Below are 26,818 nucleotides of genomic sequence, written 5' to 3' on the forward strand. Positions count from 1 at the left end.
TAAAATTCAATCCTATGCAGAGTCAACACAAGGATATACATTACTTACAACTCAATTAAGCCTTCACAGGAGAGTTTACCCAGGATTTCAGCAGTGTGCAGTCCCTGCTGCACGAGGCAGGAAGGAGCAGCTGGGCAGATTTTCACTGTGCATGTCCCAACAATTTCATATAAACCTCACACAGTCTGCTAAAACACACTCACCCAGTTCTTCCTCTTCTTTTTCTTGGAGTCACTCTCGATGTTGCTGCCCACACTGGAGTGGCTGGTGGCACTGTTAATGCTGGAGACACTGTCTGAGGAGTGCTGCCTCCGGATCCGCAGGTCCGTGGGCTGAGCAGCTCCAGGGCCTGGATATGAACGGAGGCAGTGTCAGAATTATCTGGAAGTTTGATGTATGGTATTAACCATGCAATCCTGAAGAAACATTTAGGGAAATCAGCACTCTGACAATCACTTATCCCAATGGATGTACTGCATATTTCAATGTTGTTTCTTGTGACAAGATTAAACTGAGATGCTTCAAACTTTTCCCTCAGCAATTTATCCCAGTGTAAATGACTGGGTTATTCTGGTCTCTCGGTAACTCTGATGGTTACATCAGCTATTACCCAGAGGACTGAAGTCTCACTGAGGAGCCCTGGAGTCTCTGTGTGTGGTGCTTGTCTCTCACCTTTGCAGTTGAGCTCAGGTGTGTTGATGACTCCATTGATGGCAGCCTGAGCAGCAGCATTTTGTTTCTTCAGGAGTTCAATTGTCTTCCTTAACTCGTTCAGTTCCGAGTCCTTGAATAACAAAAAAAACCCGTATGCTGGTACACAGGAGAAGAACTCCAAAGAGGCTGCACTTCCATCTAAGTATTGGTAGTGAATAGCGAATTTATGGAATATACATGTGCAAGGAGGTGAAAATGAGGTTTGGGTTATCAGGGGAAACATACCCTCAACAGAGTGCAAAACAGCTTGGGTGTTGTGATTCAAAAAAATGCATGTATTTTGTAATGCAGGAATAATGTCTATTCAAGTATACTGTCCAAAAACCCAATGCTACCAGTCTTGTAAGTATTCTTCTTGGTCTTTCTCTCCATGTCCAGGATGCATTGGGATGAAATGTATTACAGAAATATGCAATACTGAAGACCTGTGTCCAAAGCAGCAATTTATAGGAATAACCTGATCAGTTGCCACAAAATCCCAGTGCAGAAAATGAGTGTTTTATATACATTTTTTAATGCATTTTACTCTGTCACCACAAATGAGGGAGCTAAGGCAAATTGTGTATGTGGCTTTTTCCCTCACACAACTACAGAAGGAGCACGAGCAACAATGCTGGAAAGAGAAATGAAGACTTCCCAAATCCTTTTGAAGCTTTACCTTTTGTTCTGCTGTCATGGTCAGGCTCTGCAGTCGGATCGTCATGTTCCCCAGGCTCTGCTCAAACGCTGCCACCAGGTGAGCCTGAAATCAAACCACACAGGAGGAGTTTGTTTTCTTCCCCCAAAAAGGAGTATTTCTGCAGGTAATTTAATCGGCCCACTCAGTGCATGGCATTGTTTGTTGTGTAAATGGTGCAGAGAAAACAACACTGCTAAGAAAAGGTCAAATGAGCAGAGCACATATTATGGAAATGCTTCCCAACAATAAAACATAAAGCAAATTTTTGTACAGAGAAAAGTCAGGCAGAAACTTCCCTCCAACTAAACCACTATTCTCCTTGTGGATAATTAAGGCAAAAAGATACTGGCAGTCACAGGGGTGGAGGTTCTCACTCCCATCAGGAAAAGAGATGCTTTAGCAGCTGATATACCTGCATAGAACTCAAAAGACTTCTCCAATATTTGAGTGCACCTTGCTTCCAACCAAGGTCAGCTTGCCACATATCTGCCAAAATTCCTGGTACTTGGCCAATTACCCTTTTTTTTTCTTTTCCCAAGGAAAGAGGAAATTATTTCGCTGTGCTCCTTGGGAGAAGAATGTTGAATCTTTTCCCCAGGAAGCATGGAGAACACCAGTGCCCATTACATGAAAGACATCAGCTAGGAATTGAAAATGACTGAGAAGCAAAAGGAAGGAAAAGTAGGATGAGAAGATGGAAAAGAACTTAAGAAACTGTATTTCTAGAGCCATGACATGGCACTGTTTTATGGGTATTCATATGCATGTGCACACATCACTGATCACAGGCATATTTCAATATATATTTGTCCCACTAGCCATAATAATCTACACTAACCAGAGAAAATAAATGAAGTATTATTTATCTATTAAAAATAATTCTATATGCACGGTGACAAGTAAAACTGGAATCTTTCCAAGGAGAAAAGGACATTTTCTCACCTCAAAAAATACAAAATAGCAAAACCTTTCACAGAGCTATTCCAGACTCATTCAGCAGCAGCACACAGTTGACTTATCCTAAAGAACTGTTCTCACGTTCACAATGAAAACAAACATGAGCAGTACAATAACATGGGGATGTGTAGCTCTCATTCCCATCAGCCCCTACGAAAATAAGCAGAGCTGAGACTGTGAGAAAATGGCAAAAAGTAATTCAAAACCTAACACTATGCACGTAGGAAAATCTAAATATTTATTTTAAAAACAGAGAGTGCACAGCTTCTCTTGGGGAGGATGAACAGGGAACAACAAAGCTGATATTCAGGGATCCTCAGCAATACTTTTCAAAAGCAGAAAATAAATGGGCAAGCAGGACTGCATGGATTAGTAACAGGATATAAACCCTTAATGCTTTGACCTGAGCCTTAAAAACCAGTTGCTCTTTCAAAACCGGATCTTGCAATTATTCCTGTCTTGGAATTGTTCAGTGAGCTATGGAAAAAAATGTATCTTCACTTTCTATAGCTGGAGCAAAATGTTTTCAAATTCATGCCCTTGATGACATGAGAAGCATCAACAACTGCAGTCTCTATGCATGCAAATTCAGGAAAAAAACTGTAAATTGAAGAGATTAATTTGAATTGTCTAAGTTTTAACTGCCTTTTATTAAAGGAATCATGTCTAAAGGAAATGTCCAAGTGCCTTAACTAACAGCATTTATTAATCTCAGTCTTTTTGGGAACAGACCTAGCCTTTTACATGGAAAAAGGGCACATTCTCCGAAAAGAGGTGGCTGGAGACTGGAATTTAATACTAGGACAGTTACAGCAACATCTCTGGTGTCAATTTATGGACAAATCGGGGGAGGCTCAGGTCTAAGAAGTTTAAATAGCATGAATAAAACACTGCAAAATTTTAGCAAAGTGAACTAACCAAAAAATGGAATATTATCAAAATAATAAATGATACGCTGACTTTTTTTTAAAAAAAAAAAAAAAAAAAGCCCACAAGAAAAAGCCACAAAAACTCAAATGACCCCAATCCAAACAAAAACATAAAGGAGTGTACATTAAAAACTGCTCTCTACAAAGAGATAGTAACCACACAGAAATTCTTGAGCAGATGAGGAGCAGCTGGGCCAGGCAATGAGCAGCCTGTGCTGCTCCCTGCTCTTGGAGACAAGCCTGTGATGAGCACCAGCCCAGTGACCCTGAACTGTGCGAAGGAGAGTGCAATAAAGCCAAGGCAGAGCCAAATGAGCTGCTCAGCTGACAAGTTCTTTGTTTGAAGGACACAAGCTGGGTTATTTAACAACATCATTAAAAATGTAAGCAAGAGAATCTGGTCCCGCTTTCTCACACGTAAAAGACGCCTCTGGGGGAAAACCAACTCGTGTATCCATCCCCTTTGTATTTGACAGGCAAATGTTAAGATTTAACTTTTGAAAGATGTTTAAATTGTTTTCTTTTCCTCTTGGGACAGTAACTAAGTGGTTCCACGCAGTCAAAGCCCTTTTATTTGACTTCTGTTATAACTGTGTTCTTGGTTTTGCTGCTCCATTTTCAAGCTGGATGAAGCACTGTGATGCCGGCAGTAGACAGCACAGACTTCCTCTTGAACCTTTCCTGTGATACTGATACTTTCCTGTGAAACCTGTCCTTTTACTGTCCCAAGCTTTGCATTCCCCCTACTCAGAGAGCTGACAGACAGGAATGTTCCCTTCAAGCAGCACATGTTCAGATGTTTATTCATTCCCATAAACCAGGATTTCAGTATGATCTGATCTGCTGACTATTCATCTGCAGCTTATTTACTCTAGAGTTGCTTATTTTCCTTGCAAGCTTCTGTGTTGCGGATTCCCACTATCTGTGACTGCAGCACAGAACACACAAATAAACTTGCTCAAGGTCAATACAGTATTGCCTCAACACCTCCTGGATTCCAATTTTTTTTTTTCCCCCTGAATGTCTTAAATTACTTATCCCTCAAATTCCTGAAAGGAATAAGCAGAAGTATTGTCTACACTGACAAAAAGTCAGAAATCTCCATTCTTTAGACTTAACTTTAAGTTAGCTTCCAGAGCCCCTTATGCCACTATTATCTATCATGCCATTAACCCATACCTTTATGAAGAGAAAAACATAATGCATTTCAGTCCAAGTTTCTATTAACTTTTATTCCTACCACTTATAATCTTTATCTGTATCTCATCCTATCCAAATGTCAAAGCAAGACAGTATTTATAAAAAAAGACCCTGTCTCTAATGATTTTCTCAGGACCTTAAGATGGTTTACATACATACAAAGTCAAATTAATATTGTAACTCTGTTTTTAAAGAAAGGTGTAAGGTAATTTACTAGGGCAGAGGATGTTATTTTTGGACATGTCCCACACATGCATACAGTTATTTCTTTAAACACCTCAGTAATACAAACCGAATGTTATACACATGAAATCTTTTTGTCACTTAAAAAACCTGGGTGGTAACTGTTGCATTAAATGCATCCCAGTTTAATGTTTGTTCTCAGAGCTGTACTTACATTAGCAGTCAGCTGAGTTGTAAGAGCTGACACTTTTTCTTGGGATGCATCCAATTCTCTCCGTAGCTTGCGAATCTGTGGGTTTTAAGAGAGCACTTTAGTGCATCATAACAAGGAGAAATAAAACAGCATGACACACAGTGCAGAGTGTCATTTATGCTTGTCAAAGAGGATGTGCTCTTACCTCTGACTGGCACTTCTCTTCAGGCTGTAAAATAAAAGGAAATACGTGAGGATATTACAACATAACCAGCCTGACAAATTTATGCAAATTCTCTTTTGGTGTTTCAAAAACTCTAATGTGAGTTCCTGATTTTGGATTCCCACATCCATATTCAGTCTAATTTAATCTCCTAATTTATTTACTCTTCAAGAAAAAGAAAACAGGCTGCTGGTGAGGTACTTCCTTCTGCAGGAAGGAATTTGGGCTCCACCTCCCAGCCTGCTGACCGGTGCACCTCTGATCTGAATTGTGGAAGGGGGAAGAAGTCCTGGCTCTGCCCATAAGGGATTGTATCAGGCTCTCAAGAACCAGGACAGCCACAGAACTTGGCTGATCCTGGGCAATTCCCTTCATCCCACACTCAGCTCTCCATGGGAAGGAGGTCACATTTTTGCATTCCAAAGTGATGTGAAAAAAAAACTTAGAAATTCCTCCCGCTTGGGTGCTGCCTACGCAGTGTGGTGATGAAAAACTCAGGACACACAGCCAGCTGTGAGGATGCCAAGTGGATGTACTGACCATCCACTGTGGTCAGCATGATCAAATTGTGGCTACTATGTGCTGTTTCTAACCAAAGTTACCAGCTAAGGAGAGGTATGGGGTAGGAAGTCACACACTCCATTGTTCCTAAGTAAACATGTCCACTACCAGCCACCAGGAAAATCACACCCATCCAAACACACTATTGGGGCCACTTGTGCAGCAAGCACAGAAACCTGAAGCTCTGAGTACTCCTATGTATTTTCAAACTCCAGTAAGCCTTATTTTAGGATCAGATAACCAAAATGAATACATACTCGTGGAGAAAGTGTTACTGGCACAGCGAATAAATGGCCTTTTTTAGAATTATTAGTATCTGTGCATTAAAAAGTGGACTGAAACTTCTTTAGTAGCAAATCATTAATATAAGGATGGGGTGACTTTATTCAGCAAATTTTGGGATGCTCTAAGTAATGAAGTTCAAATCTCCTCATATCTACTGAGGTGCTTTGTAGCAAAACCTACTTAGCACAGCATAAATTAAAGACTCAAAAAAACACTGGCTGCTTTTGGGCCATTGAAGTCTGTGTTTAATGAGGATATTGCTACATATCCACAGGCATCCTCATGAACATAAACAACCCTTTCCTAGCTAGCATCCAGAACACAGTCAAATGAGAACTGTTTTTTTCCTGCTCCTTGAATGGCAAAACTAGCACAGTAAGACCAGTCAATTCAATAATGTTGATTAATAAATAAACTCTTCATTTCATTATACTCACTGTGGAATAAATAGATGACGTACTGGACACCAAAGAGAGAGAAGAACCATGCACTAAAGGAAAGAAAAGAAACACAATCAATATAAGTACACTAACCACAGAGTGGAATCATCATAAATCATCCACTGTCAACCACCAATCTGCTGAAGAAATACTTTCACAAATTTCATCATCCATCCTAAACTTAATTATATTATATTATTGCACCAATAAGGTAAGGTTTGAAGAACGCAAGGCCAGGTGATACAATCCATAACCTTGGATTTGGCAAAGCTGTTTTAAAATTCTCATAATATTTGGGAAAATGAGGTGTGGCCAAGAAAGTTAAAAATTTTTGATGAAGATCTGTTCGGAAATAAATATTTCTCTGGACAGTGTATCTTAAAATTCTTGTAAAAGGGCTACTCAAGATTTTAAAAAAACCCCAAGAAATGCAGAAGAGATTACAAAAATAAATCTAAGTATTTAATCTTCACTTTTAGATGAGATTGAGAGGGTTTGTTGATTTTTTTAAGCAGCAGACCAAGATGGGGATGTCCTGAGAAGTACACAACACCCAGCTCCAGTGTGTAACCAGATGCTCCAGGAGAAGATGTGGAGGACCCAGGATAAAAACACACTGTCTAATTTTGGGGCTGTGAATTGTCCTCTGAATGCAGCTGTACCTTCCCTCTGCTGACTTAAGGGAGCTGTATCAGTGCATCAATGAGCCCAACATTCCCTTTCCCTGCAGGGTTTCTTGGCCTTTCTTTAAAGCAATGATATTGTTTTAGCAAGGCAAAATTTGTTCTCCCATAGAGAAATTAACAGTGAAAACACGGCTACAAAACTTGCTGGAAAATGATTGGTTTCAAACGATTTTTGCATTTAAATTCAGTAAAGGATATACATATACACTGATGGCCCTGATGATCTTCAGAGGTCCCTTCCAACCCCAACTACTCTGTGATTCTCAAGGTTGTTACCATCACTTAGGCATCAGGATTTACATATAAATATAACATAATTTCATTCTTTATTACACGCTTGAAAAAAAGTACCTGAAGCTATTCTTTCTGCTACTGAAACATGCAAAATTACTTTTCCTTTATTTTTACTTTTAGAAACAAAATGCATTGAACCGAAGCTTCCATTCAAAACTCAGGCAACTGAACACGGATCGTATGAAATAGCATAAAATCACTTTTTCTTTCTTCTAAATCCCCCAGCCAAAAAAAAAAAAAAGTTTAGAAAAGCTGCCATTTTGCTCGAATTACCTACTGCAATTCTACATTCGTAATAAATAGGTTCTGCTTTCCCACTGACATTATATCCTAAGGCAATACTGGAAAGAGAAGTAAACAAGGTCTAAGTTGGCTTCTGAAGGAATTTAAGACAATTTAAAAAACCCACAAGAAAGTACAAAAAACCTCACACCCATTCGCTTTCTCTGGGTAATCATATTTTCAATTAAAATGACCTTTCTAGTTAGGCATTAAGGACTATACTACACCAAGAACATAAAAATAAGTGGTGTGAGTCAGACTCAGGCTTTGTCTAATGGTGTGCTCCAGCCCCGCCTGCAACCACAGCCCATGTTTACTGAAAAGAATGAAGAGGGGAGACAGATACACAGTGATTATTCCCCAGGTACATCTTTGCACCTTCTGGGAATCAGCAGAGATGGAAATTTCAGGGATGGAAACTGCAGTCAGACATCATTTGGCCTGCTGTGACCTCTGTACCATTAACTTGCTTAATTGCTGCTGAATCCACTGACACATTTTGTCTGCAACAAAAAATTCTCTTGTGTTTAGAAATGTAATTCCTTGCAGTTGTTTTAGACCTGCTGCTGAATCAGTGAGTTCCTTGAGTGTCTCTACACTGCTGTGCTCTGAGAAGGAGTGGATAACCAATCTCTTTATAATAAACCAAATTCCCTTCCCTTCAGCCATCATTTTCCAAGCTGAAGATTCCTATTTTAACTTTGTATCACAGATGTTCTGCGCTTAAGATCTTCTTCTCATTTTCCTTTACTTGCATTTTCCCCTTAAGATTTTTAAGATGGAAAGCCCAAAGTGAGGCAATAGTGCACAAGGCCACAAATGGACTCCTACAAAGAATGTAATATTATTTTCTGATCTGCCTCCCTATATTCTTCCTTGGTGAATTTTTTTCCTAATAGAGATGTAACCAAAAAAAGAGCCATACCAGCTCACCAGAGAGGAAACAGAAACCTTTACCATGGATTTGGTCACACACACTGTTGAGTTAGCATCAGCTGGAATTTGTAAGATCACATTGGGACTTTAATACAGGAAAGAACACTCAAAATGAGAAAAAAAGGGAAAGAACATGTAATTCTGGGAATCCTACTCCTGCCTTATGAAACATCACCATCATGTAGAATCATAGCATTATTTAGGTTGGAAAAGACCTGTAAGATCATCCAGTCCAACCAATAATCCAGCCCTGCCAAGGCCATCACTAGACCACGTCCCCAAGTGCCACATCGACATGGCTCTTAAATTCCTCCAAGAACGGTGACTCAAGTGCATCATTTGACTGTGTACAAAATTTCAGATTTCTCACTTTAAGGACAGCTATGGAGTTAATAAATTCGTGCAATTTCTTTTTAAAGTATCTGCAGATGGCTACTTGAAGGCTATTTAATTAGGAGCCTGAAGGCAGTTATGCTCTTAATGCAATTCCTGTTTTTTGCAGCCAGCGTGCATCTGCATGCAGCCTACAAACCTGTTGGGGTCCCTCCCCTGCCATGTAGCCCTGGGAGAGGGGCCCTGAGGGCACAGACACGGGGCTTCCCTGCCCCTGCTCAGCCTCGTTCCCATGGGTTGGTTTGTGTTCCCTGCGCGGGCAGAAGGACCCTTGGTCCCGTGACTGGAACAGTTCCTCAGCAGAGCCCCGGCCTTGCGGGTGGAGAAATAAACATCTCTGAAACAGCTATCAAGAATCTGTCTGTCCATATATATTTCCTTTCCACGGGACTCCTGGTTTGATATATGCATGTTGCAGGATCCCCACTGCAACAAATGGTGGAGAATGCGGGCAGAACGATCCCCGATCCCTAAGCGACTGATTTGTGTGAGTAAACCCTGGAAACTTTGGATTCCTCTTCTTGGTTTTGCTTTGCTATTCCGTATCTAAACTATGGAGGAACAGTGGGAAGACTCTTGGCTCTCCGAGCCGCATATGGACATTTATCTTAAACTTAAAATGATTCTTGAACAACGATTTGTAAATTTTAGCTTGATTCAAGCTCAAAAAGAACTGAAACACTTCCTGGCATGGTTGTTTAAGAACTTTTTCTATGTTTCTTGGGATTTAATTCTTACGAAGGGCTTTTGGAAAACCGTTTGGACACAGTTAATACTGGAGTCAAAATATATGCCGATGGAAGAATATTTTCGTGAATATTATTTAGTTACTGAGACAGTTGAGCAATGTCAGCTGTGTCCTGGCGAAGGGAAGCCTGGCTCAGGGACCGTGCGGCCCAGGCCACGTGCACCGAGCGCTCTGCGAGCAGCAGCGAGGCAGTTCCCGCGTGCGGGCGGAGCCAAGCGAGCCGCAGTGTCGGCAGCAGAGCGAGGCGCGGCGGGAGCGGCGGGACCCGGTGGTGCCCGCACGGCCCTGCGCAGCGCGTGGTGGAGCGAGCCCTGGGAACGCCCGACCGAGAGGGGCGGCGCGCGGGTGGCGGCTGGCGGCAGCGGCGGTGGAACGGAGCCGCGCCGAACCGAAACACGCGCTGGAGCAGGGCGCGGGGGAGTCGTCGCTCGGGGGCCTGGCCGAGACGTGGATGCAGCGCCTGGCAGCAGCAGCGAAGCTGCGACCAGAGGAGGCGACGCGCGGAGAACTGAGCGGCGCGGCCCAGCCCGGCCCGCACAGCCCCGAACGCGACCCCGGGAAGAGCGCGCAGGCACCAGCAGCCCCGACAATTCCAACACGGGAGCGACCGAAGGAGAGAGCAAAGACGCAGCGAGACAGAAAACAGCAGCCACTCGGAAAAAGGAAAAGATCATAGAAACTAAGATCTTAGGGATAGTAAAATGGTATAATGTTAAGCAAAATTATGGTTTTATAACAAGGTGTGACAACCAGCAAGACATATTCGTGCATAGAACTGCTATTAAAAAGAATAACCCTGAAAAATGCATCCCAAGCTTGGGAGATGGAGAGGTGGTGGAATTTAATATTGTACTAGGGAGAAAAGGGTTACAAGCATCGCAGGTCACTGGGCCTGATGGTGTTCCTGTAAAAGGCAGTATATATGCAAAAAATCGTAGTCATGTTAGACAGTATCTCTATTGTAAGTCCCCCCTACAGTCTCCCTTTCCTAATCCCACCTTTCCCTTTTACCCTATGTCCTATTACCCCCAGTGTATTCCCAATCCGTTTTTTCATCCATGGTTTCCCTCACAAAACCATGCTTTTGCCAATTGTTTCCCCAAAAATCCCTTTCCAATGCCGAGTGGGGGATGAAAAGGGGGAGGGAAGAAGTTAAACCCTCTCCTGCCTCAGTTTCCCCACAAAGCATGCTCAGAGAGTTCTGTCTCCCTTCTGTCAGCCCTAAGATGTTCCACAGAATCTGATTGGACATTTAAAGACTCAGGAGGGTGGCTTGTTTTGTTTTGAAACTGTTCTTGTTATGTTTATCCAGCTGTTTTCATTCTCCTTTTATTAAAATAAAACGGGTGAGGTGTTGGGGTCCCTCCCCCGCCGTGTAGCCCTGGGAGAGGGGCCCTGAGGGCACAGACACGGGGCTTCCCTGTCCCTGCTCAGCCTCGTTCCCATTGGTTGGTTTGTGTTCCCTGCGCGGGCAGAAGGACCCTTGGTCCCGTGACTGGAACAGTTCCTCAGCAGAGCCCCGGCCATGCGGCTGGAGGAATAAACATCTCTGAAACAGCTATCAAGAATCTGTCTGTCCATATATATTTCCTTTCCACGGGACTCCTGGTTTGATATATGCGTGTTGCAGGATCCCCACTGCAACACAAACCCAAATTGGTCTGGAGCTATTCTTTTAAAGCACTGTAAATGCACAGGCAAGCACGTATCATTTTTAATGTTAGAAAAGAAAGGCTCTAGCCATGATCATCTGCCCAGAGAGCAGAAAGAACAACTGGTGTTGCAGTCAGTAGCACACAAAGGAGTAACAATTTATATCCCGATGATAATTTAATTTTTTTTTCTCTTGGAGGATCAGAGTGGAGCCAGTGGCAGCCCAGCTCCCAGGGAAGACTGCTGGCTGGGGAAGTGGGGAAACTAGAGAGCCAAGAGGCCACTCAATTTTTACGCTGCGTTTTTTCCCCAAGAAGCTCTGGAGAGTTTGGAGGCTGCTCCTGCTGGCATCTCCACAGCCCTGAAACCCTGTCTGTCACAAGAGTTATGTACTGCAAGGCTGACCAACCTTCCCACCTACATGCTGTGCTGTGAGAGAACATGACTGTACTTCACACCCAGAGACAAGAGAAGAAAAGGCTTTTAAGAATAAATCCGGGCCCTGCTGAAGTTAATGAGAAACAAATTTCTTGTCATCTTATGTGCTAGGAAGTAATTAAGAAGTAGGTTGGTAAGCTTTATTTAAGACCTGTATTTGTCCTTCATTGACGCTGGATGATTGTATAAAATCAATTTGTTCATTAACCACAAATTTAAATTTCTGTAATACTTTTTAATCTATTCTCTCAAGGTGAAGGCAAATCTCTGCTGTGTTCAGAACCACTTGATCACTTACAGCTTGTGATTCCCTGAAAAATAAGCAGGAACTAATAAGCAGATGACTCCTGCCTTCTCTACAGCCAGGGAAGTGATGAAAGACCTTTTTCCTAAAGACAAAAATACTGAGACTACACCTAAACATTCAACCCATCTGGTAAAATATCATTATCCTTTTAGGTGTGAAAAATTGAGGAAAAGCTGAAAGGGATCTTCAGCATGTCAACAGTAGGGTCAAATTCCTTCCTCAGATACAAAAGTCACATTTTCCAACTACTTTCAAGTCCATAACTTAGTGGATATTTCCTGGACTTCATTTTTATTACTTTTTTCAAATTAGTAAAAAGCACTTAATAGAACATTTCACCTAACTCTTTTCAAATATTCCTTTTCTTTTTTTCTTTAATAGTTTGTCTTCAAACATGCAATACTTGTTAAATGTTTATCCAAACTAGCCTCTCTGCTGGACAAGAATTTCTGAACTACAAGAGAGAATTTAACCTCCAATGTGCCAAAATGGTTTTGCTGCAATCTTGAGCACAGTTAAAAGACTAAGGCTAAATTTTTTGGAGGACGTCTTCAATAAAACCCAAGTAAGTTTTGCTGCAGTAGCTCCTTCAGTAAATCACTGAAGTGTAACACAGATGCAGTGATTCAAATTCCTTCACAGATTATATTAGGGGACAATTTAGTAAGAGCATGACTGTGCATCACAGTATGGAACTCAACTGACTGAGCACCTGGCAGTCTTTGACTGCTCATGATAATTCAGCTTTCTGAGAACAAATGAAGGTTAATTCCTACAACAGCCCAGCTCTTAGCCCTACAGCATTATTCTAATAGTTTTCAACCCCTAATAGAGATCTTCAGCCATAGACCTCAAAAATACAATTAAATGTACTGAAGTTAGATTGATTAAATTCAGTAACCAATTAATTAATGAATCTTTTCAGAGCCATATCCAATACATATTTTCTACCTCTTCCAATGGCAAAAAAACCTGAGAGGATAACCAGAATCTCCAGGAAGGCACTTTGTGGGTCTCAAAGGCTTCTGCAAAGCACTGAAGTGTGGTTCCCATGCATGCCTGGCTCTTGGGGAGCACCAGCAATGGGGCACTGGTATTAACAGGGCTGAGTAAGTGCAGGTCTTCAGAAGCAGAGGAAAGAGCCATCAAAGGCTTGTGTGGCCTGTAAGTACAATCAAGCTCCCAACCCTTGCCAGAAAGGAGATTTAAGACTCAAAGACTTAATGTGGGAAGAGTTTTCAATGAACCACTGCATGCTTGACTTCTCAATGTGCAATGCTTGAGGATTTTAATGTGTGCTCACAGCTACTCCTGCTGCAGCCACAAGGATGCCTGTTCAGCAGCAACCAAACTAAATATTCATTTATAGGTAAATACTTTTTCTTATTATATTTGCATGGGTTCTTTTTATCAGGTGTGGTTACATATTTGAAAAGTAATGAAGCACTAAAAAGACAAGCCTAGATGTTTCAAAGAACTACTCAATATCTTTCTTTGGAAGACCTGTTGTATCAAGCCAGGACATTCAGCGGAAATGAAAAGCAAAGATAATTTCAGTACAGATTAAATACTGGAAAAATTGCCAGGACAGAAAGAGTCCAACTGATATCACTTAACTATACTACAAGCAGAACTGTGGAGGTGCAAGCTCAGAGCACCCCTACTGAAGGAACACTAATGCACTGACTCTAAGCATGAATTACTCATTTTGAAAGGGCTAAAAATGAAGCACACGATGTGTTTAATCCATTTCTTGAACAGTCAGGGTCTAGGTACAGCACTTATTTCTTGTGTCTGACCAAAACAATCACTGAATAAACATCGCCATTCTCTCTGGTGACCAGCGACAGCACCCCAGGGAATGTCCTGAAGGTGACTCAGGGGAGGTTTAGGTTGGGTATCAGGTAAAGGCCCTTCCCCCAGAGGGTGGCTGGGTCACTGGAACTGGCTCCCCAAAGAGGTGGTTACAGCAGCAAGGCTGGCAGAGTTCAAGGAGTGTTTGGACAATGCTCTAGGGCACATGGGGGGATTGTTGTGGTGTCCTGGGCAGAGCAAGGAGTTGGATTTGATGATCTCTGTGGGTCTCTTCCAACACTACGATTCTATAATCAGAACAACCACGACTAGGACTAAGGTTTTACCGAACACCAAGAGCTCCACACGGAGAAAGCCGTGTTTGAAACGCCCCCTGTGCTGAACTGAAAAGCGCCGAGTTGAGGTGAAAAGGCCGCGTTTTGAGCGTTTCCAGCCGCACGGAACTTTACTGACCCTCCTCGAAGCCGTCGCGGAAGGAGCCGGAGCGGCTCATGGTCCTGCTCTTCTCGTCCAGGGACATGGAGCTGTTGCGGAAGCGCGTGTCGCTGTAGGGGTCGTAGGGCCCGTCGGCGTTGGACAGGCTGTGCGTGCGCAGCATGCTGGGGTTGGACAGGCTCAGCTGGGCTGCAGTCGTGGGGCTCGCTGCAAAGCCAGCAATGAACACCCGGTTAGTGCTGGAACCGCACATTTTCACACTTGTTTTTTGTGCAACTACCAACAAACGTTTTTTTTCCCCCTACTTTGAGACAAAATTTTTGATACCATCTTCTCCAAGCGTCATTGTTTTTCTAAATTCAATGAATTCCAGTAAGAGGTATGCAAACCAGGCTAGTGAATGTGAAAACTCAAGTAAAACAAGGCGATTTTAAACACTGGGTGATTTGTCTGTGCTTCTACAAACAAGCTCAGTCACCTCACTACCACACCACGAGGCATGAACTAATTAACCCTTACTTAATTTGGAACCGTTCTTCCACAAAAACTGTAGTGTTTTGTCTATATAGAACAGGACTTATCCTCTTCAAAGCCTTCAAGCTCTAAGAAAATTACATTTTTCTATGTATTTTAGTCACAACTGCAAAGAGCTTTAGTTCCCTAATAGCTGTACATGTCAGAACTTTTTTCCACTATAATGCCCTGAGAACTGTAAAATATTAATTTTGTCTTAAAAGCCAAAATTCTCCCAGCCAGTGTTTAGAGTACAAAACCACTCCAATCTCACATTTCTTGAAAGAACTTTTGTGCCAAAATTATGCCTGCTATTTACTAAGAACTACTTGATTTGTGGGTAAAAAAACCAAACAAAATCACTGTTCATCTGGCAGGTTCCTCTTGGTGTGCTGTCACTGCCTGTTTCTATATAGACCATCAGCTGATACAGACTATTGTAGAAGACAGAATAATTCAGTTTAGAGGTGCTCAACTACCATTTGCTCTTAAATCCAGTGACCGCTCTTGACTCCAATATCTCTAAGCTCTTTTCCTAAGAACATAGAAAAGCATCTTTTCTTTTTTTTTTTTTTTCTGGTGTTCACTGCTGTTTGTGGCCAAATGGCTTTTGAAGCTAATACAAATAACCTCCAACACTCTGCACAAAGAGTTAACTTTCTGGGAAACAACTTTTTGGGGTTGGTTTTTTTTTTTTTTTTTAATTTCATGAACTTTCCTGACAGTTTGCTAGCTGTTAGAAATGTAGCTATGCTTTGTGTATATTCAGCTGAAATTTTGCTGTGTCAGTTTATTTAAAGACACTTATTGAATGTGTTTCTTTCCAGAACACTCAAAGAAAGGCTCTAGAATGTCAGTACTGCAACTCAAAACTAAACTAGAAATAAGTGACTGTGCAATCTGCTCCAAATTCACACAAGAAGTTCACAAATACAAGCTTAACTGTTTTGCACATAATTATTATATATAAATTAGTCATTATATAGAAGTTATCATAAACAATGTATTTATTTTAAATAATAATATTGATTATTATGGACGGGCTTCTGAAAGTCATAAACAAACAGAAAATGCCTGTTCAACATAGTACTTTCCAAATGTCACTTAAAGACAAAATTTACAAACCTGAAGAAATTCCAAAGGCAACTACGTCATACTTAACCAGCCCAGCAGAGATGAGCACCACTAGCACTTTATATTAGGTTATTTCAACTGCTGATAGGGTCAACTAAAACCCGCAATGCTTCATGGATCCTGCCAATCAGCTTTTATTGTTTCCTTCATGTGTTTATCAATGAAATTAAGTGAAGGAATGGCAGTTGTTCTGACTTGAAACTCCCCTGACTTTTATACACTGCTTCAGATTGAGCTTTCTGCAATTTTCCAACAAGCCACTTGAAAAAGACAAAGATAGAATACCAAACTGATGAGACTGGCACATAGGGTAAGGAAAATGCTTGGATTTTAGAGAATTATTACTATACAGCAGGCAACATCTTATGTCCTCTAAGCACCCCAATGTGTGGTATTAACCAACAGCTCTACTGAAGACTCACAAGTTATATTAAGGAATCTGATTACTCCCAGAGAAGCAGTTTCAAAGTTACTGCGAGTATGGCACCTTTGGGCATACAAGATAATAATGCTAATTAGTCACACTCATTTCAATGCAAGTGCTTCCTCAGGTTCAGTGTGAGCCTTGGAGATGTTGAAAGAAAATTATCTTGAGCAACACGCTGTTTTCAGGACATGCAATGCATTGCTGTGATTATTCAAACAGATAATTATTCACCAAGCTGTGAGAAGTTAAATCTAGTTCCAGAGGGTGATGTTATGCTGGATCCAGATGAGAATGGAGAATTGCCAGCAGTATCCTGCAGTCCTCCTGCTGAGTGGGACCGGAGCCATTCCTTTGCATCCTCTTGACTACGGAGCTGGGAGGATGGAGTATACCTGCAAAAGCAAACAGGTTTTTCACTATGAACATTGATATTTATTTGACTTTTCTGTTTAAAAAAAAAAAACCAACCATGAAATGTCACAAGACTTGGAGTGGGAGAGAGAGAAGGAAAAATGGAAGAATCCTCATATGAAATTAAAGGATTGAATGATATAAACCCAATAGAATTCTGAAGTAAGGAGCTGCTCCAAGCTCTTCCAAGATGTTCCTAATTAATTTCACCTCTGTTTGGGGGGAAAAACCAAACCACAAACTTCTTTCCTATTGGTTCAGTGGTAGCCAAACCAGAGTGAACCAAAAGTTACAGGTAGAAGTTGTGTAGTGTAGAACTGTAGGATAAAATGTAGCGTGTGCTATAATATCATATGATTTAAAAGTAAAACTGCAACTCGGAAAACCTTTCCTTAAGTTATGCCAAAATTCTAACACAATTTAAATATTTTGGTACATGACTAAGCTGACTTTTTGTGATGTTATAACCAAATTCAAGTCAACAAAGCCATTATCGGGATTCTTTTCAACAAGCTGTGACCCAATATTTCATATTCCAGAGACGTTCATGTAACACCTGCGGAGGCGTATCCCATTTAGTTCAAAACTAACAGCATTAAAACATCATAAAGGAGACTATGTTTAGCCTTTTCTGACGGCAATGAAAATAGCAGAAACATGGTCTATGCCAACATCAGTGGCAAAACACCCACGGGCTTCAGCTTCAGCTTGATTTATTGTGTATATGTGTGAAAAATAGAGCTGTCAGGACAGGTGTTATCTGAGCTACGTGATAGGGTACAGGTATCAACAGCCAGAGCATCATGGAAACACTTGTCTGCTGATGGAATTCAGTGTCTGTCTCAGGCTGTGCCATCACCTTTGGACAAAGATTTATGAGTTACTAGCTTTCCTTCCAAAAACTCGGAGCCTATTATTGGCTGATATTATCTATTTAATTAATTTGACTCCCTTCAAGTAAACACCCTAGAGTAAGATATCACTTATTAAGGCTATTTTAAATCAATGGGAACACTGCAAAAATTAAAAAAGTCAAACTGCTTTCAAAAAATACATTCATTCTTCTGCTTGTGCCTCAACACTTCAGCAGCAGTCCCTGACAATCTGCATCTCTTAAACTTTACATATAAATCAGTTTATTTAGAAAGGGGCTTTAAACAGTCATGTTACCTTAACACACTACAGATATATTTTTATTTTCAGCATTAATACCTACCTCTTCAGCACTCAAATGTTTTGGTCTTAAAAGAGAGTATTTATTAGAGACATGCTTGAGGACCATAGAAACATGAAAACAAATTGCCATTTTAAAAGGGCATTTAGTACTCAGCTTCATGGGATAAGGCTGCTGTGAAGAACAACATGCATAGCACAGAATAAATCACAGCTGCAGTTCCAAGGCATTGCCCCAGTGATCCCAGAAGCTGCATTAACCAATTCAGAAGCTGCAATTTCCTAAATTGTCAAAGATACCTTCTATAAATTCTCTAACACTTAAAGCATTTAATTAACATAGCTGATAGTAATTCTGGCTAGAATTGCTTGTATCAATGGAAAAAAAATAATGTTACAAAAATCGCTACCTTACAGATGTACAAAATACATGAGAAGACAACTGCTGAAAGTTTATTTGACGATTTTTTTGTTATTTTCTATGAGAGTAGAGCCCTATAGATTTAGGTATTCTGAAGCAATTTTTTAAAAAAAATAGTATGTCCAATTTCATCCTGAAAGGTTTGGCATGATCTTGTAAATCTTTTCTATTTATCTAACAACATCAGGGTTCCCAGAGTTAAAACCATCTCAGGTCATTCCATGTAACAGCCACAGAAACAGCAACATTATTGTTTTTAAATCAAGCCCAGGGACGGTTCGAGATGCTTTTCAGCAATTAAGCCAGCAAAAGCCACAGTTCTTGCCCAAGCAGAGAGGCCACTGGATGAAAAAAAGCATGGTTGTCAATGACCTTCTTTGAGGATTGAAAAAAAGAAAGCAACAAAGAAAGCAAGAAAGAATGAAGGAAAGAAAGAAAAAAGAAAGAAGGAGTATTGTTGCCACCTCTTGCAAACTGCGACCATCACCACCAGCCACAACAGAAACACAAAGCAAACTCCAAAGCCACCACAAAAGATGTTAAACCATGTGGAAACACCAATACCTGAGTCCCTTCTTAGGCAAAGTGTTCCTATCAAGATGTGGGTCGCTGCAGAAAAGTTAAAAGAAAAGAACTTCAGAGAAGAACAAAAGGGAAGGAATAAGATCAGGACGAAGGACGTACAAACATCTGCATCACCTTTTCAGAGGAAAAGGTGCTGGGGCCTCCCTACAGAAACATGCACAGACCTCCTCACCCAAGTGGGGTTTGCACAAACATGCAGCTGGTACCATGCCAATGAACCACATCTGTCCACAACCTCATTTCGCTGTTTCTCCTACCCACAATGAACAAAAATGGCTCTTTAAATATCAAATGGGTGATTAAAAATAGGCTTTTCAGCAGGCTATTGGTAAAACCTGATGGGAATCTTCAAGTCCAAACCACTTTCCCATCATTTCTCTCACCATACACCATTTAGGGAATGCACCTAACTACTGTACAGCGTTACTGAGCCCAGACTGTTTAAATTTCCAAATCTTAGCTTAAGTTCCATTAGCAAAGTAAAATGGACCAATCAGTTGCCCAAAACTCAACTATTTCAGCTTATGTCTTTTACAACTGATGAGTAGAGCCTGTTTGTTTTTAAAGAAAACATCCCCATGCTTAAGTAAATTAATTACATGACAACCCTTATAGCTATGTCACAGTATGGGACTGATTAAACTTACATCAGTGAGCAAAAGTGAGCTGGCATGTTTAGATTTGTGTCATCTTTTCCTAAGTTTAGCATTCATTTGTACAAGGATGAATGTACCTAAGCACTTGGAAAACACTCATGAGCCAAGCTGCAGTAAGAGACTGACGACACTGAATGACACAGGGACTTCACAACAAAAAGGACAGGCCAGAAAGGCAGTGGGAAAAGCAGCATGCCAGAGGAATGCTGAAATGCTAGTGAGAGTTTAGATTCATAGGAAAAAAAAAGGGCATGATTTTCAAATTGCCTTTGGCAGAGATATGAAGGGGGGAAAAATACCCCCTCAAACCAAAGGACATTCCCAGAAACAAGAGCAACACCAAAAACATGCCAACTCTGCTGTATGCCCCTCTCCAGATTGGTTTGGGTGGGTAGATGGGTGTTTGCAGGGACTCTCACTGGCATGTCTTTGTGTCAGTTCACACCTGGATGATGAACACAGCAGAGCACTCAACTGAGCACAGTCTGGCACAAAACAATTTGCTTCACTGAGATGGGCAACAAAACCTACAGCCTTGAGCATACTCCTGTCCTGAGACAGCATTACCTGTCCTGTCTCCTGGGCAAAGTATTTCGGCAGAATTTGGGGCTAGCAGCAGGGGAAGAAAGAGGGCTGGAAGGAGCAGTCCAACAAGACAGAAAACAAGAGAAGGAGTATTAGAATGAAAAGATGAGAGAACAAAAAGGAGTTATAATAAAACACAAACAGAACCCCAAACTGTCAGAACATTACATTCAGGTGGACTTTTCTCAATTGAGACACAGCTACAAAAATTTTGCTACCTGAACTCACCACTACACATCAGGATGTAGCTGATTTCCAGAGCTTGGAAGGGTTCTACTGCCATCTACAAGGGGTCCCTCAGAGACCACTGCCAAGTTCACCCCACCATCAGCTCAGTGTGCCACCAATCCAGCTCCCATGCTGAAAAAGCCCTGTTCCCTCCTCCCTGCTTGGCCTCCTCCCAGGTCCTACCCTGTGTCCACACAGCTGCCAGTGAAGCTCATCCTATACAGAGCTGGGGAACTGATCAGTCTGAAATACAATTCAGCTGATCATTTTTCACTTGGATCCAGCTTCCAATAGGATTCACTAAGCATTCACATGAATGCTTGTACTGAAACATTGTAGGGAGCAACTGGACATGGGATGAGGCAGCAGGGAGAGGATGAGAAGGGATCAAGTGACTACGGAGATGGGGACTTGTCTTTTCAGCATCACCTCCAGTTTGAAAGTCATCAAATTCTCTCATCAAAAAGTTTAACAGGAAACAGTTGACTTTTCAAATCAAAATTGGAAGGTTTTTTTAAATATCACTATCAGCTCAATTAACAGGAAGGATAACATACAATGCAAAATTCAAATATGCAGTACCTGGTGACAAAAAGAAAGTTGTCACATTGGCTATGACAGGAAATTAAAAATCTAACCTGAACTCATCCTCTTGCTCTGAACTGGGCTCCCTGCCTGGAATAACTTATTTGTATGTTCTAGTAGGACCTAGAATTATCTGCACTGTCTTGTAAGAAGCATTATTTGATCTATATCTGCAGCATTGGCTACTGCTGCCAGGGCTTCATTCCCACTTGAGATACAAACACAGAAACAAGAGAAAAACCCACTAACCTTTCAGACAACGTAGTCTTAACACTGTTGGTTCGGACAAAGGGAGTCAGAGAATCATCCTTGGAGGCTGGAATCAAGCCACTGGAGGAGTTGTGGCTCAGCCCACCTCCACTGCTCAGGGAGATGTCAATGGATTCGCAGCTGGTGTGAAGGCTGCTGACAGACTGGTATCCAATGCCATCCTTGCTAACTGCAGAAGAGCTACTGGCGTTGGTGCCCCACGTCAAACTGTTGGAAGGAGCCGAGTGTGCAGAACTGGGGCTGGACGCCAGTGGAGACTGGTTGAGATCTGTGTTTTTACCATAGAGGGGACTGCTGCCCCCACTGCTCAGCACACCACTGCCAGATGGGGAGTCAAGGTTACCCTGCTGGTTCATGGTAGCGTGAGGGTTGGAGATGACTACTGAGTTTTTCATATTTTCAGCTGTTGTGATGGGAACTTGTTTACTAGGCTTGCCACCAAAAAGTCTGTAAAAAAGAAGACAACATGAAAAATACATAAAATGGAATAGAAGGATATCTTATATCTAGACCATATATATCATCTTAGCTTCAGAAAACCAGTATTAAGTACATGATCCTTGATTGTACATAGGCGACTATATGTTTATAAATTTGTGGTCACTGTCCCTTTCAATAAAGCCCAGAGGCAATTACAACAGCTTCAGATCTATCTCAGGTGTGTCTTCTTTGAATCATCAACTAATACTTTCACAAAGCTAAAATACAGCTTCACAGAACTAAGCTACAATCATATCATCTTCTGTCCCTTAAGGAAAAAGGACACCAGAGAAACAATCTGATATATGGAATACTAGAGGTTGAAAGCTTACTGAGCAGGTAAATTCTGTGCAAAACACCAAATGCTCTGCACAGAAGCAGCATTTACTGGGGTGCAACAATGTTCTCATACCAAACGTAGGCTTGTTTCATTCCATGAGCCAAGCTGGCTGGAAACCGTATTTTTTAGTGCAGAATGTGATGTTACCTGCTTTCTGGCACCTGGAACTGGCTAGTAAAAAACTGAGTTTCAGAACTCAGGGAGGGAGGGGGATGGAGGAGGCTGACTGCAGCATCCCTGCTCCCTGTGATGCAGCTGCAGTGCCAATGGGAAACTTCTCAGAAGTGCCAAAGTGCCTTAGTACGCATGCTTTGGACTAAATTATTGATCATTGCAAAACTGATCTTCAAAATTAGGAAGGAAGTGTATCTTCCACTCCAGCTTCAAACACCCACCCCAAAACATTGCTTTTGTTTCTGCCACTTAGCTCCTGTATCTGCCTTTGGAACCTCAGTTTTCCTCACACGTACCTGTACGGATTTGCTTTTTAATTATTCACCGTGGAGTACTGTGCGTGAAACCTTTTAGAATAGAGGACTACAGCACTTCCATACAGGTGTTCCTAAAGACTATGGGGTGGGTCTGCAGACCAGGCAGAACTTTTCTGCTTTTGAGTATGCCCAGGTTGTTCCACACACGGACACTAAGTGCCCGGAACACACCTGAGCTGGGCGGCTGCTGCTGTGCACTTGCCACAAGGCACCTGGACAACACTTCCAACTGAGAGGGCCGGTTTAGATCAGATATAAGGAAGAAGTTCTTCCCTGAGAGGGTGGTGAGACCCTGGCACAGGTTGTCCAGAGAAGCTGTGATTGCCCCATCCCTGAAGCATTCAAGGCCAGGCTGGCTGCGGCTTTGAACAGCCTGTGACAGTGGAAGGTGTCTCTGCCCACGGCAGGGGGATCAGAATGAGATGATCTTTAAGGTGCCTTCCAACCCAAACCAGTCTATGATTCTATGGGCTTCAGCAGCAATACCAGCTTAGGGTATTCCCTAAGGTATTCCTGTGCCAGAGCATACAATCTCTTCAGTTGCACTGGGAAAACCACTCTTAAAGAAAGGAACCCAGAGCTTAAAAAAGCCCAAACACCCACACAACAGTTTTACAAGCTGTTTTTAAGCTACTCCCTGTTTATGACAACACGGAAGTTACATATATTTGCAAACTTATAGGTAAGTCTGTATCATTACAAAGGTACGGATTCTAATCCACAGCGTAACACAAAAAAAAATTACAGGGCCAAGAGGACATATGCAAAAAACAATGTCTGCAACTCAACTGACAATCTTCTTTACCATCATCCTAGAAATCAGTAATAAGCAGACAAGGCCCAATTCAACTCTGACGCATTTCAACACGACAACTTAAGACAGGCTGATGAAAATTCAAGTGTGAAATTGTATATCAAATAAGGGAATAGTTAAATTGAGCCTCAGTGTCTGCTCTTTGAAGTTTCATGTATTTCTAATGTAGCATTTCAGTTACACAGCCAGCAATGTAGCTTCTTAGTAATAAAAAAATTCCCAACCAAATTCCTACCAGTGTGCCTGAGGCACACTGAAATCACTAAAAACACTGAAAATCTGCATTTCTCATTGTGTATCCTACAGAAATGAAAGGCCTACTGGAGTTAAGTAGCCACTGATGGAAATTGTATGTTCCAAAGTACACGGCTTATCTGTTGTTAACCAGGTACAAAATAAAGTATCTTGCATTATCCTCACACAGGCTCTTCAGATAAAACCACCCATCTAAAAACAGTTTACAGCATCAGCCTAAGCTGCCATCACAGCCATTATGCTTGCACTGGTGCTTCAGATGGAATGTGGCTTTCTCACATCACTGGAAGCAGGATGATGGAGCATAACTGTATGGGTATTATGGGCGTCACGACAAAATGAAATGCAAAACACTGCAACTTGAAACAGACAAGCTACTCAAATTCAATCCAAAAATAATATTAACAGAACTTTTCACCAATATCAAGGCTTTGATATACGTTGCATCAACAGATTAGCTCCTCACCAACTATATGTTAATGTTAGAATAGTGTGTGGGGTACTCTTGGAGAAATAGAAGACAGACAGGATTTTTGTCCAAAAAATAGTATTAAAGTAAGAAAATTTAACCCAGCTTAGACAGTAACTATATTTAGGGTTCTTCTACACAGGCTAAAATGTTGAGTCTTACAACATACTGGGCTAATCCACACAACTTATAATAGATTGCTTTGGGTGAATCTAAGCATGGCAGGTCAATGCCACGGTCACCATGAAAATCCGAGATAAGTCTCCTGTTGTTGGTTTACAACTTGATCCACGACTGGAGTATTTCTAGGTTTGTTACATATACATCTCTGCAAGAACTCTTCAGTAACCTTCAGGTAAGAAAATTCTTACTCCTGTGATATCTGCATGGATAAAAGCCTTCAGGTATGATTTTTGCAACAAGGAGACTCAAATTGTAATTGCCAAACTTTCTGCCAGACAGGTTTGGTTTCTTTCTAAATGTTAAATTTTTGCTGCTGTCGCGTGATGTCCTAAGTATCCACAACACTGGCCAACCTGTTCACGTGAAATTAAATGTGAATACAAAGACCTTGAAGTAGGACACTAAATAGTAAGTGCTGCACCAAAGCCAGACAGGCCTAGCTGGAAGAGTCCTGCTCATTCAGCTCCCACTAACACCACTGCACAACCGAGGAATTTGTTGCCTACCTGCGCAGAGTGGGAGAGGCCACATCGGGGTACTTGACTCCTTGCTGGTGGGTACTCTGAGCTCCGCTAGCAGCAGTCTGTGATGCAGGGTTCACTTTAACAGAATTACATGAAGCCACGCTTTCGTTGTCAGACGAAATCCCTTTCTCTTTATCAGTCTGATTGACTAATCCTGGCAGAGAGCTTCCAAGGATTACCTTGGCAGGCTCTCTGATTTTAGGGACAGGCAACCCAGCTGACTTGCTGCTTATGTTGGAGTCTATGCTACTTGTGCTAGATCTATTCCCAGCTCCACTTCTGCTACTGGATTTACTGGGCCGGGGTAAGCTACGGTACTGAAGATTAGTTCGTGCACTAAGTGCTAAGTAGCCATCATCCTGGTTCTGGGAGCCATCAACACTAGTCTTCCGACCAGCGGTCCTACCCATGAGTCCAGATGACTTGGGGATCTTTCCCAAGGTAGCCGATCTATTGGTGAGAGTTGCCCCACTGGCAGTGATTATGGTCATGCCTACGGCTGACCCGCTCTGTTTCTTAAATCCAAATGCATTAGCATTAGCAGCAGCTGTCCTAGAGTTACTTGTGGGAAGCTTTTTGGATTCATCACCACTGCTGCGTCCTGCATCTGATGGGGAACGTTTAACATGTCCAGCTTTAGGAGATAGTCTACCCTTTTCTGATACCTTGGCGTCATCAGTTTTCCCTACAAAAATAGAAAAAGAATTCTAATATTTAATGACTTGAAAACATCAAGCAAATGATGAAACTCAAAGCAGCATGAAAAGCAAAAGCGTGTTAGCCACTGCAGTGCGGTTCAAAGTTATGATCTAGTCTGCACTGAACTTACATGCCACTCTAGTGAGTTACACATGCAGACTTGCCAAAGCAAGTATGTGGAGTCTTTGCCCTCGAGAATATGAAAAGCAGAATAGTCTTACGTAATAGTGACAGATAAGAAAAAAAAGTTTCCCACTGTAGCTACCACAGATTGATCATTTTTATCATTAGACACTAGTAGTGTTAGGCTGTTAGTAAAATTTCCCTAAAAGGCATTGTTCAAGCATTTGTATTGTTCAAGACAGTATCTAACTTTAACTTTTTCATAAATGATTGTGTACAAGACCTAATAAAAACAGAGGTATTAAATTACATTGCTTGATTATGCAAATTCAATCAATTTTCATTCACACATCTGCAAGTGCTAAAATCATTAATACACTTACAAGAAAAGCCAGGAATCATGTTTAGTATAAATGAACATGCTTGTTTAGTAAGGGGGGGAAAAAAATCTCCTCAACCACATATATTATATGTTCTTGGTTAACAGTGACTTCAAAAACTAAAATTATATTATTTATTCTTCACACAGCAATACTGTGCCAAATAAATAGCTTGGCTTAAGACCAGAGTTGCCATGAAAACAACTGGCAGGTTTTACCAATCTGAAATACACATTTTTCAGACAGAAATAGAAATGTGGAAGTACGAGATGCTGCTTAGGTTAAAGCAATGCCTAAAAATACAGACAGGATTACCTGAAGTTCAGGTTCTGCCTCTGCAAAGTATTTAAACTGTTTTCACACCAAACACACTTTTCGGCTTGTTTACATCTTACGCCTTTTCTCACCTGTTCCAGGTGTCTTTAATGTGCCTGAGGTGGTTGAAGGTTTAGGCCTTGGTGTGGTAATGCCAACCTGAGCCGACATGCCCCGTCGCCAGGAGCCCGTCTGGGAAATAACAGTGTTCTTCCTACCAGAAGTGCTTTTATCAGACTCATCTGACACATCAGAGGGATTCCGCCTCCATTTAGATCCCGGCTCCATTTTTACGCCGCTATCAGATCCCCCGTCGGATTTCTTGACTTCATCACCGGACCATAAGGAATTCCGCTCCACTTGGGAATGCTTTTCTGCGTCAGTCTAGGACAGATAAGGAATTGCA

General features: G+C 41.6%; 1 protein-coding gene across 12 annotated transcripts in view; it reads right to left on the reverse strand.

The window, feature by feature from the left end:
* The window catches only part of NAV2 (neuron navigator 2), a 368,944-nt gene that overhangs the window by 19,649 nt on the left and 322,477 nt on the right, over window positions 1–26,818 (reverse strand). For 8 of the 12 annotated variants that reach the window (XM_032110876.1, XM_032110880.1, XM_032110879.1 and 5 more), the window contains 13 exons: window positions 26,505–26,796; window positions 24,878–25,580; window positions 21,319–21,786; window positions 20,239–20,304; window positions 18,995–19,039; window positions 16,657–16,817; window positions 14,370–14,558; window positions 6,362–6,414; window positions 5,061–5,084; window positions 4,877–4,951; window positions 1,373–1,456; window positions 673–784; window positions 204–349 (listed from right to left, as the gene is read on the reverse strand). In XM_032110876.1, the coding sequence (XP_031966767.1) occupies window positions 204–349; window positions 673–784; window positions 1,373–1,456; window positions 4,877–4,951; window positions 5,061–5,084; window positions 6,362–6,414; window positions 14,370–14,558; window positions 16,657–16,817; window positions 18,995–19,039; window positions 20,239–20,304; window positions 21,319–21,786; window positions 24,878–25,580; window positions 26,505–26,796 (2,418 nt within the window). The remainder of the gene's footprint in view (window positions 1–203; window positions 350–672; window positions 785–1,372; window positions 1,457–4,876; window positions 4,952–5,060; window positions 5,085–6,361; window positions 6,415–14,369; window positions 14,559–16,656; window positions 16,818–18,994; window positions 19,040–20,238; window positions 20,305–21,318; window positions 21,787–24,877; window positions 25,581–26,504; window positions 26,797–26,818) is intronic. The other 4 variants (XM_032110873.1, XM_032110871.1, XM_032110875.1 and 1 more) reach the window with 2 other exon arrangements.

This window comes from Corvus moneduloides, chromosome 6 (assembly GCF_009650955.1).
Source record: "Corvus moneduloides isolate bCorMon1 chromosome 6, bCorMon1.pri, whole genome shotgun sequence".
Lineage (NCBI taxonomy): Eukaryota > Metazoa > Chordata > Aves > Passeriformes > Corvidae > Corvus > Corvus moneduloides.